Genomic DNA, 10471 nt, shown 5'->3' with positions numbered 1-10471 from the left:
CATTGAGATATTTCTCTGAACGAGCCCCCGCGTTCATTCGTACTACGTGTATTTCCACAATGCATCTCCAGTAAGGCAATCAGCCATATATGTTGCTTGATCGGCTCAGCTCATTTGCGCGACTTTCTTTTGTGGAGCGTTTGCCTAGTCTCGAATCAGATCCCAAATTGGGAACAGTACCAAGGGCTAGTAGTCGAAATTACTAGTACATCACGCTCTTAATGCACGTCTACATCTGCCTCGTCTGTGTTGAGTAGTCATTTTCTCTCTCCATTTTGTCTCAAAGCAATAAAAATATATGGATCCACTTCGTTCACGCCTGGACACTCTCGACGACATCGAAGCTACCAGTTCTGTTGGATTCCGTTATAACGCCTTGCATCGACTTTCATGACCTCCCACAATAGCCATTGGTACTTCGGTCATATATTCAATTATTTGAGATCTTCTCTATTCTGGCAAGATCCCCATTGCTTGAGTGGCAGTGAAAGTTGTTCAGAAGCAAGCACGTTGAGTAACTCAGCAACACACTACTCACACCAACACTGCCCGACTGAGTCGGCACGCATTTCTGCCCAGGGCAGCACTTTGAAGAGGAGCAAAATGTGGGACAATTATCGCTGTCAGTGTCACTGGCAGATATTGATGCTGTCAAAGCAGCAAGGACAGCGAGGACGAGGGAGAAAACGCATTTTTTGTGAGGATGTAATATGGGATCAAATAAATCTGAAGGGGACGGTAGGAACACGGCTTGCTTTTATGTGTTCAAATTGTTCTGGCAGAACTTCACGGCGATGGTAGGAAGAATGCATCTACCTGAAATCCTCTTTCGAACAAATGATATCTGCAATGCCGACAGAAAATCGACTTGCCCTTAGGCTATTTCTATCAGCAGAAGAACTCTAGGACACGATGGTAATAATGTGCATTTGCCTTGATGTTGGTCCTCGAGACACATGAAGTCAAACGCAGCAAAATTTGCAGAACATATAATTGACAACCCAGACATCCAAGCCGTGCTTTTGCGGCTTAGACCTCAGCGTAAATTATATCAAGTTATAAAAAGTGTTCCAATAACGAAACCATGGCTGCTAATTCTCGGTCACAAATGAAGACAGTACCATTCCCGAGCATAGATGATCTCTTACCTGGAGCTGGAGCCACTTCTCGCAGACATCTTTGAATGAGTAGCTTCTGGATATCACCTCATACAGTACGATGTACAAGTGATCACCAGCGGCTAGTTACTCCACTACAAAAAGTTACAACCACAGACCAGACCCAGCACATAGGACAAATAAGGCTAGCGGGTCACGTCGAGGAGATAAAACAAGTGCAAATATGATCTATAATGGCAAATTCAGTGTCGCGCACCAATCATTATCGCCGGAATGAATACCACCGGGAAGAGTATTGCCTTATAGTCGAATCTGGTGAAAAGCCAAACAGTCTTGAGGTGGCGTAGCGTACTGCGCAATGTGGTCGCTGCAAAGCCCTGTGAAAACCGCCCAATTGAACTCACCGGATTTTGCCGAATTGCCGTTGATGATATCCACAATCCTTGAGACTCAGTCAAGTGGTTGGAGAACAGCGCGCGGCCCCAAACGACCTAAGGACTCTGCTCAAGGTAATCACATAGCTTATGACCCATTAATTGAGATTGCTCACAATTTAGACTGCGCAGGCTCAATCATGTGAATTGTCTACTCTACATGGGAGGACGAACACCAGCCCTACAACACCTCCAGCCCTAGACTAGAACAATTGTGAAGTGTACAACATGTCTCATTTACCTCGCGTGCAGATATCGAATTTTGTTGCATGGAGGAGCTCGAGTCTATATTCCACTGGGAGATCTTCCAGCCCTCCCACCGCCTGCAATTTGAGTCTTACACCCCGCTTGATATTGACGAAGATGAGCTTCCTCTCGCATCTGTCGATTCTGTCCCTTTACTTGACTCCCATGAAAGCCTAGGCTGAGCACGGGACGAAGACGAGGGAACATCGCCACCAAAGTCTTCGACCGATGGGCTGAGCGGATGGGTCGTGGGTACCAAGAAACGCATCCCCTCAGTCGCATCAGAGATACTGGGTTCGGATACGCCTGTTAGGAATCGAATAAAGATAGGGAGATATGGACGTTGGTTTGTACTGCGAGAGATGTCGTGCATGGTAGGTGGTGTCGTTCGAACACCTTGGCTAATACTTCGTTAGTTTAGCGGATGTCGCAAAGGAACTTGAACGTTACTGATCTTCTGAGTGTATCATCACTCTTGGACTGCGGCTATAGTAGCAGCCTAGGGACGACCTGTGTAGGCGGTTCCTTTCGCCTGACGCTCGTCTACTCCCTCTGATCTACCGTCATCCACTCCCACCATAACCACTTGGAATGGATGCGCTTGGGACACACAAAGGACATATATTTCTCCTATCGACATATTCATCATATCATCTCGGAGTCTCGGACTTCTGGCGATCAATCTCCAGCCAAAGAATGTAGATGTATATGAAAGCGACGATTTCACGTTCAAACCATCTCGATCATATCATACCAATGTGTCGCCGTCCGCGTCAAGTCCGGTTGATATTCCGGTGTTACCAGTGCACTCATTGACGCCCAGAACTCACTGTCCCTCAATGCCTGCTGTGACCTCATACCCCCATCTGCGTCAGGCATGTTTGAATTCTAGCTTGCACGATAGACAGTGTATAGATATAGTAACGATTGTATTGCACTATGGCAATAAGACCAGGGGCATTCGCTCTGAAATTAGATGGCCCATTCAGCTTGTTTCCTGCATGCATAATACCATGTACATTATCTACACTGCTCTCATTCGTAAAAACAATCTTATTCTGTACTCCGACGAAGTAAAATGAAGTTCATATCCATCCTGAGCTCTCAGCTAAGTTCGACAGACCTTCAGTGAGGATTGAGACAGGAGCTTAGGTGATGGTGAACTCAGGAGAAGCATTTCCGGAGTAGCCGGCAACTAGAAAAACTGGATGTCAGAAAGGCACGCGACCAAATGACAAGTGATACGTACAGACAACAATAGCATTGCTGCGAGGTGTCATGTCCTGAGGAACAGTCACCGAGACCTGACCATTGATGATGGGGACATTCACAGCGAGGGGGTGCTCTGAATTACTTTTCAATAACAGTATTCAGAACACGATTACGACACAAGCATACCTGTATCCGAAATCTGGGACATATTTTCCATGTATCCCAACAGCAGGACAGCAGTAGAATTATGTTCCCCCTCAGGGGTGTTGTTTGTCTCCCAGAGCACAGTCTGCGTGCAAGCAAGTTCCCAAACTGTCTTACGAGTAGGGTTGATGATTCAGAAGACACCACCTTGCGCTTCAATCTAAAGTTCACATCTATTGCAACAAATAGCGCATATTTCCATCTGCTCAGGTAATGTATGAGCTCAGCAAAATCAGGGAAAGATGACCAACATCTTACCTGGTAAATAGAGGCTCCTTCTCCCAGTCTAGCGGAAGATTCTTCCCAGGCTGTGGGCACGCGGGGCAGAGAACAGCTAACTCTCCTTCGGCTGTAGCATTGACACCGGCAGGGTCGTGTCCCCTTCCTCCGCGGCCAAGTTGTTTGAGGTTACGCCATTGGCGTACCATCCGCATGAAAGCGGAATACTGATCCTAGAATATATCATTATCAGACAGTTGCAGGAATAGATTAAAATAAATACTCACCCTGATCACTACTTACCCAGAATTGTCAGTGCGCCTTGCGAGGGAGTGATAAAACTCGTAAGCAGATACCTTGCTTTCAAATGATAGAATATGAAAATGCTGCAGAACCGTAAAGGTTGCTGCAGTCCGAGGCTCTGAGACTGTGGCTGGATACCACCGCATACGTAATAGTTGTTTGTACTGAATCTGAGCTGAAGCGCAGCCACAGAAGTCCAGTGCAATTTCATGAATGCCATCGAGCCCGATGACCACAAAATCATCACCAGCAGCGGGAGAAGGTTTGTAGCACCTTTCTCCTGGGTTATGGCCAAGTTGTACTTGAACGCCAAGCTGTTTGAGTGTGATACACTGAAAAAAAGACCTGTTCCATATCTGACAATGATCAGTCACATGTTGACGCCAAAATAAGTGTGAAACACACCTCAATCCTATGCAAAGGATGATATACGTGGTTTTGAAGTGTACATTCGCGGCAGAACATTTGAGTGCCATGACAGTCAGAGCATTGGAATTGAGGCGATACTGCACCACATGAACAAGTGACACCCTCGGACCCACGTCCATTGAGGCGCATCATTTCATCCAGGAAGATTGGACGTTGTGGAATCCAGGCGAGCAAAGGTCTATCCTTAAGTCTGATAAGTTAGCATGCCCAAACGAACATCAAATGAGAACACCCACCACTGCAGTCTCTTTGCGCTTCTCCGTGGAACAAATATCAACAATGTTGTCTGTAAGTGTTTCATCCTCAAATTGAGAGTCGCTGGGATGCTCAACACAGTCATCTATGAAAAATACGTTGTCATTTGATGAATTTTCGGGGGGAATTCCCGCAACATAGTGTGTTTGCAGTCGTGTGCTCCCTTCAGCGGTAATTTCCGCAGCACGAAGTCGTAAAAGATGAGGTTCAGGGTTGATAGAGACGGGGACAAAGACCTCCCGTTCAAGTGCAGGCCTCTTGGGGGGGCGACCACGGGGCATTGTGCAATGTGGTTAATCTGTCAGCTCAGGTCGGGCAGTCAGAGGATCCTCCATTTGTAATTGGAGGATCCCGCCAGTATATAATAAAGGACAAATTTGTCCCTCCTCACCCACCTCGTGAATCATGGCAACACCATCGAATGATAATGCCCCCCCACCGGCCACCGTTGAATACTTGTTGCGCCCCCGTTGAAGTGAGCCAATTGAAAGTTATATCTTGCCACGCACCTGACATTACAAAACAGACCGCAATCCGCCCCCAGCACATGTGTCTTGGCAAATTTGTTCATACATAGTGCGATATAATCAAACCCCAAACAGTGGCCCGATTTTCACGCCTGTGCAGAAGGACTGGTTGAAAGATCATATACCACAGTATATGCAGTGGCCTCCGACCTCAGATGAGACGATCACATTAATACAGACCATGATTATTGATTTCGACCGCATGTGGCCACTTCACCAGAAATTGTGGCCCGGGTTGAATATTCACATTTTGCTGAGTGACAGCATGCGTGCCAAATTGATGGCGGAGATGCTGATTCTTCGAGCAGTAAGTCAGCTGTGCACGTAATATGCACTATGACTGACCTTGATGCAGAATATCAAGAGCCACATGCTGTGGACAACCCGACGTAATCTGCGTCGTGAGAGGAATCGAACGGGAATTGAACTGCAGAAATGGTTCTGGTACTGGGGCGTTGGGCAAGCTTAGAAGCTTGGTAGATAGTACTAGAGAATCCACTTACCTGCTGAGGCCATACTTGAGAGCTTGAACGTGATTGATCACTGATCAATGATCCCCAATTCCGATGTTACTGGGGAAGCTGTGATGGATTTGCCAAGATTAGTCAGCCGGTACACCTGTTTGGTGTGGATTGTTACTAATACCTGGCACCTTTGTAGTCGCCATTTCCCAAATCCCATGGAAGTCATCCTCCATTTCTTGGATGTCCGACCCTGCCGGCCTATGGAGTATATATTCGGGACGTGGTGAGTGATACATCACCATCTACTCAAGGTACTCACTGAACTCGCTATCATGACTCAGAATTTGCCTTCCTCCAGTGTCTTTCCCTCGATGATCAGAAGGCACTGTCTCAGGCCTTAGACATTGGCACAGACACGGGCACCGATGGTGATACATCCAATGGTGAATCCATTGATTCTTTTATATTTTCATTACTCACGTAGCTTCGGCAATGTTACAGATAACATCACCTTCAGAATAGGCCTGGGCCCTGCCACTGGCAGCACCGAAACGGCATCGGCCGCTCTTCCCGCTGTCTCTGATGACCCCCCTGCTACAACCATTGACAGTCTCAGGGAAGCTGCACCAGTTGCTTCTCCTGGCGCAGCTGCTGCCTCTAGTGCTGGCACCGCTCCTACTTCTGCCCCCGCAACTGCACATGCTGCTGCTCCCACTGTGGTTCCTGCAGGAAATGTCACTGTCTATGTCGATTATGAGGAATATGACTCCTCTGATGACGAAGACGCAGCCACTGCAGCTGCCGCACTTGCGAACGATTCCACGTTGATTCATTACCGCAATACCTACTTCAATGTCCCAGTTGACGCCACCCCACCGCTCTATTATGTGACTCGAGGTCACTACATTGGCATCTTTTCAGGCTGGTGAGCTGGATTTTCCGAATTTCTCATGTCTAGTAGCTCATTTCTTCATGGTAGGGATGCAACCGGTCCAAAAGTGCTCAGTGTCTCTCGAGCCATCTACCACAAGGTGGATTCCATCGAGCAAGGCATAAACATCATGAAGGGTGCAATTGATCGTGGTGATGCTTCGCAGGCATTGTAACACAGTACTAGTGATGATTATTTAGTGAATTTCATGTATGTCCATAGCTGTCGCAAAATGAACGGTCTTTCTTGAATGTCGGTGTGCTTCGTCTGATCAAAACATATTGCAAACAAGTATTACACTACTGAGATTGTAGCAGCATACAAGCGCCGTGCCCATCAAGAACATTAAACTTAAGATATAAACCTGCCCTGTGGGAGTGAGATCAATATTCGTAGAGTTCAATTTTGAAGGACGGTAAGAGAATGGTAGGATAAATTCACATAAAAATCCAAATTAATCTCCTACATGAAGCTTGCCATTCAAAACTCCTACGCATATATCGAGTGCCTCAATTGCAACTGACTTACTTTCAACTCACTTTTATGCACATGGCACGACCACGTCTACACAACACTAAAGAAGAAAAGGCAGAAGCTGCACGCACTTATAAACGAGCTTACTATGCACGGTACTTCACTCACTTTACTATCATTTCTCTTAATGATGGTGGACCCACTGAAACAGTCATCGCGATAAGCTATGTGCACAAAAAAAGGAGATATACAAGGGGGAGGAAGATACTAGGTGAGATACATACCAACCACTTGAATATCTGAACATCTGAGTCGCACAAGTTCTAGGCTGTGCAGTAAGCCTGCCACTGTAGGAAGGCCACACTCATATTATATGGCTGAGGAGAAGATTGAAGCCGCACATCGGTCCCGGAAAGCCTATTATGCTCGGTATGTCATTGACATATGAATGTTTCAAACCATTTGAACAATCGATGCCTAGTAACCGTGAGGAGATCCGTATCAAATGTCGGAACAAGTCAAAGTCAAAGGTGTACGTTGCTCGCTCATCTATAATATAGTTACTTACCTGATCACCCAGCTTGGACAATACCAGTAACCTCAAACCAGTGCGCTCAGTGCGAGATGTGAACAGACGCAAAAACAAATGGTATGTTGTCTTGTTCATTTCGGCAGCACCTCATAAGGCTAAATGATCTTGATCAAGGGCCAGGCTATGCGATGACATCGACGCCAGCCTGCAGTCCTTATTGGGTCGTCAAGCACAGCATTGGTTGAGGGCCTTTGTGAGCTCTTCATAGCAAACCCAGATAAGCCAGATTCATTGGATGTCCTGCGGTTGGCTCACAATGGGTTGGAAGACCTCCTGCTGCATGCACAAACTTTAGAAAATGATGTTCTTGAGAAATGTGGGACAGGGCAGGACCTCAGTCGGGCACATAGTTCTGTGTCTAATGTGTGCAGGGTTCTGGCAGACTTGGGAGACGTGTTTACTCATGCCATGTTAGGCGTAGACTCCCTAGTTGAAGCACATGAGCAGCATAGACTACACCATCAACTTAAATACAACTAGGTACTATAGAACTTAATTCCCCCTTTTGAAATCAGACATCAGCGACAATCAGTGCGGAAAAGTCCAAACGGAAAATTGTATTGCTGTTACCCATTAACCTTGGCATCAAACGTGACGGAACCATATTTACAAAGGTATGTTATGACGAGGTTTTAATTAATTATCATACGTTATGGAATGCTAAATGTAACACGAATAGATGGCACCACATACATGGCTGACGCAGGAGCAACTGGCCTTCAATACAACTTTTGAGGACAAGTACCTCGAATGCCAAAAGAAGGGGAACTATACCACTTTTTGGCAGCCCTTCTTCAAACAATGGGAAGAGCGATGGCCCGCGAGGGCTTCCTTGTTTCCAGGTATTCCTATGGATCAAGCTCTCACTGCGGCTCAATTAGAGGAGGACGACAAATTCAGAGCTGCACTTCAGAAGGTCTGTTTCTTATTATTTTTCGCGCACATTATTGGGGACTTACATCACATCCAGCGCCTGATTGTCAAATTCCGCAATGATTATGGTAATTCAAAGCCTGGCCGCAAGGCAGCTGTGGCGGGCAATTCGGCTGTCCACAAACTTCTCTCCAATATTGTTAAAGGACCCACGACTGGTCGGAAACGTCCTCTCAAGGAAACTGAAGTCTACGCTAAAAAGTACTATGCTACTCGAGTCCAGGCCAGTGTTAAAGATGAGCTCGATGCCATCAAAGAACAACCCAACGCCCCCGATCCCAAGAAGACGAACATTCGAGTGGTTCGAAAGCACGTTGACCGATGCTGGGAGAATGAGTCTGTTGAGGTGAAGGAAGAAATATCTCAATTTACAAGAGAGATGAGGGAAGAAGCGCATGAGGCAGCAAAGGGGAGGAAATTATCCAAGGTGACTGATGACCTGTAAGTGTTATCTTCGCACCTGTTCCTTTGCTGAATGATGAACAGAATTATACCGAGACTTACGGAAATTCTCTCAACCTTCTTCGGAGAGCTTCATGAGGCCACAGGATGGACTTTCAGTGTCTTGCTCAGTGGCCCTGACCCATCAAATGAAGGTGCGATCGACATAAGCAGCTTACATGTAGGGTCAACAAAGCTCGGTAACCGCTTTAACCACGTGTTTTCAAAGTTCAACGAGAATGTTATGCTGCCCTACTATGAGTTTGTTTCTCATGTTTTCCGTATGTATTCAACTATTCAATTTTTTTAAACACTGTGCTAATGATATATAGCTGAAGCTGGGACTTCAAATAAAACAGTTGCCCAGAGTCTTGAGTGTGAAGATCTCCGCATTTCTGCCGCTCCAGACGGTATTCCCACAAACAACGATTCTCCAACACCTACAACTGTAGCACCTGATACATTACATGGTTCACACCCTGCATCCTTACAGCCAGACTCGGTATCTAACTTCCCTTCCACGCGCCTAGCGCAAGAAGAGGTAGTCCCTGCACCACCTGAAGAGGATTACTTGGATTTTTTTCGACACCTGCCCCCCGCTCCCCAAGACAATGAGATCGACCAACAGATGAACATGCTCCTCTCCATGATGGAGGGCTATGTACCCTTCTGTCCACCACTGCTAGCACCACTCACTTTAGACCCTATGTCTGCCTCCACCGCATTTCTCAATCTGGATTCAAATCTTGAGAGTTTTGATGAGGCCCTCAAATCCATGCAGTCCCAGAAAACCAACACGGGAATGGTCTGTTCTCCTCCCCACATTCGTTATAAGTTCGACAGTCTAGTTAAATCATCTTTACCCATGGTGACTGCCTCTACCACACCCACTTTGACTCCTTCCCCACCTTTTACCATGCCTGCCATCACTCCTTGCACCACGCCGGTCGTCACACCTTACACCACACCTACTATCACCCATTCACCTGCAACTCCTTTTACCACGCCCGCCATCACTCCTTGCACCACGCCGGACATCACACCTCGCATTACACCGGTCGTCATACCTCGCACCACACCCGCCATCACCCATTCACCTGCGGTCGGGTCTTCCACCACACCTGCTACCACACCCATGCCAGTTGCACCCACAACTACCATACCCGCTACCACACCCTCGCTAGCTGCACCCACAACTATCATACCTGCTACCACATCTTCCTCGCTAGCTGCACCCACAACTCTTGTAACACTGGGAACGACGCCTCCAGAGCTTATTTTTGGGATGGGAGCCAATGCTCAAAACCCCAGCAATTTTGTAGATGAACGTCCAGCAAAGCGTCAGAAACGGGCTTCATGCGCACGTGCAGGAGAGACAGATCTGCCACAGGCTGTCTCCTCCGGCCGAGGGAAACAACAACGATTTCAATCCACTCGAGCTGCTGCCGCCAATGCAATTGGTTAAGCATTGGTTGAACTAATAATGTATATAGCATATATCTTGAAATTTAATTGTCTTGAGTGAAAAAGTACCAATGCTGACTTCAATGAGCGGCGTGATTGACTTAAGCTCTCCAAGCCACCCGCAAAGTGCCGAAGAACTGTACAGTATTACCTCTCTGTTGTGGGCTGATCACGGGCAGATTAATCAGCGAAAGCGAAGAGATTTCTAATAGAACACATGTACAG

The 10471-nt window shown here is 46.9% G+C and overlaps 6 protein-coding genes across 6 annotated transcripts; 3 read left to right on the top strand and 3 right to left on the bottom strand.

Moving 5' to 3' along the window:
- Window positions 1-1476: 1476 nt before the first annotated feature.
- Window positions 1477-1980, top strand: EDB91DRAFT_1090309 (uncharacterized protein; the record flags this gene model as incomplete). The annotated part of the gene is made up of 2 exons (XM_041316633.1): window positions 1477-1627; window positions 1805-1980. The coding sequence occupies 2 exons, from the start codon at window positions 1477-1479 to the stop codon at window positions 1978-1980; spliced, it is 327 nt and encodes a 108-aa protein (XP_041168391.1).
- A 966-nt stretch (window positions 1981-2946) lies between these two features.
- EDB91DRAFT_1066973 (uncharacterized protein) lies at window positions 2947-3347 on the bottom strand (the record flags this gene model as incomplete). Its single annotated transcript, XM_041314826.1, has 3 exons — window positions 2947-2993; window positions 3048-3143; window positions 3197-3347. Coding segments are annotated over 3 exons (294 nt in total), but the record flags the coding sequence as incomplete, so codon positions are not given.
- Window positions 3348-3468: 121 nt separating this feature from the next.
- Window positions 3469-3666, bottom strand: EDB91DRAFT_1066970 (uncharacterized protein; the record flags this gene model as incomplete). Its single annotated transcript, XM_041314825.1, has 1 exon — window positions 3469-3666. A coding segment is annotated over one exon (198 nt), but the record flags the coding sequence as incomplete, so codon positions are not given.
- A 66-nt stretch (window positions 3667-3732) lies between these two features.
- Window positions 3733-4297, bottom strand: EDB91DRAFT_1240970 (uncharacterized protein; the record flags this gene model as incomplete). The annotated part of the gene is made up of 2 exons (XM_041322044.1): window positions 3733-4092; window positions 4142-4297. 2 exons carry the CDS (start codon window positions 4295-4297, stop codon window positions 3733-3735), a joined length of 516 nt encoding a protein of 171 aa, XP_041168388.1.
- A 1354-nt stretch (window positions 4298-5651) lies between these two features.
- EDB91DRAFT_1258883 (uncharacterized protein) lies at window positions 5652-6517 on the top strand (the record flags this gene model as incomplete). Its single annotated transcript, XM_041324360.1, has 4 exons — window positions 5652-5694; window positions 5753-5854; window positions 5913-6336; window positions 6391-6517. 4 exons carry the CDS (start codon window positions 5652-5654, stop codon window positions 6515-6517), a joined length of 696 nt encoding a protein of 231 aa, XP_041168387.1.
- Window positions 6518-6891: 374 nt separating this feature from the next.
- EDB91DRAFT_1090306 (uncharacterized protein) lies at window positions 6892-10247 on the top strand (the record flags this gene model as incomplete). Its single annotated transcript, XM_041316632.1, has 12 exons — window positions 6892-6971; window positions 7028-7087; window positions 7153-7245; window positions 7298-7348; window positions 7397-7465; window positions 7579-7771; window positions 7924-8022; window positions 8088-8324; window positions 8379-8782; window positions 8828-8937; window positions 8968-9063; window positions 9115-10247. The coding sequence occupies 12 exons, from the start codon at window positions 6892-6894 to the stop codon at window positions 10245-10247; spliced, it is 2625 nt and encodes an 874-aa protein (XP_041168386.1).
- Window positions 10248-10471: the final 224 nt, after the last annotated feature.

This window comes from Suillus paluster, assembly GCF_016628075.1.
Source record: "Suillus paluster strain FC165 chromosome Unknown EDB91scaffold_568, whole genome shotgun sequence".
Taxonomy (NCBI): Eukaryota; Fungi; Basidiomycota; class Agaricomycetes; order Boletales; family Suillaceae; genus Suillus; species Suillus paluster.
This window is presented reverse-complemented; position numbering and strand designations above follow the sequence as displayed.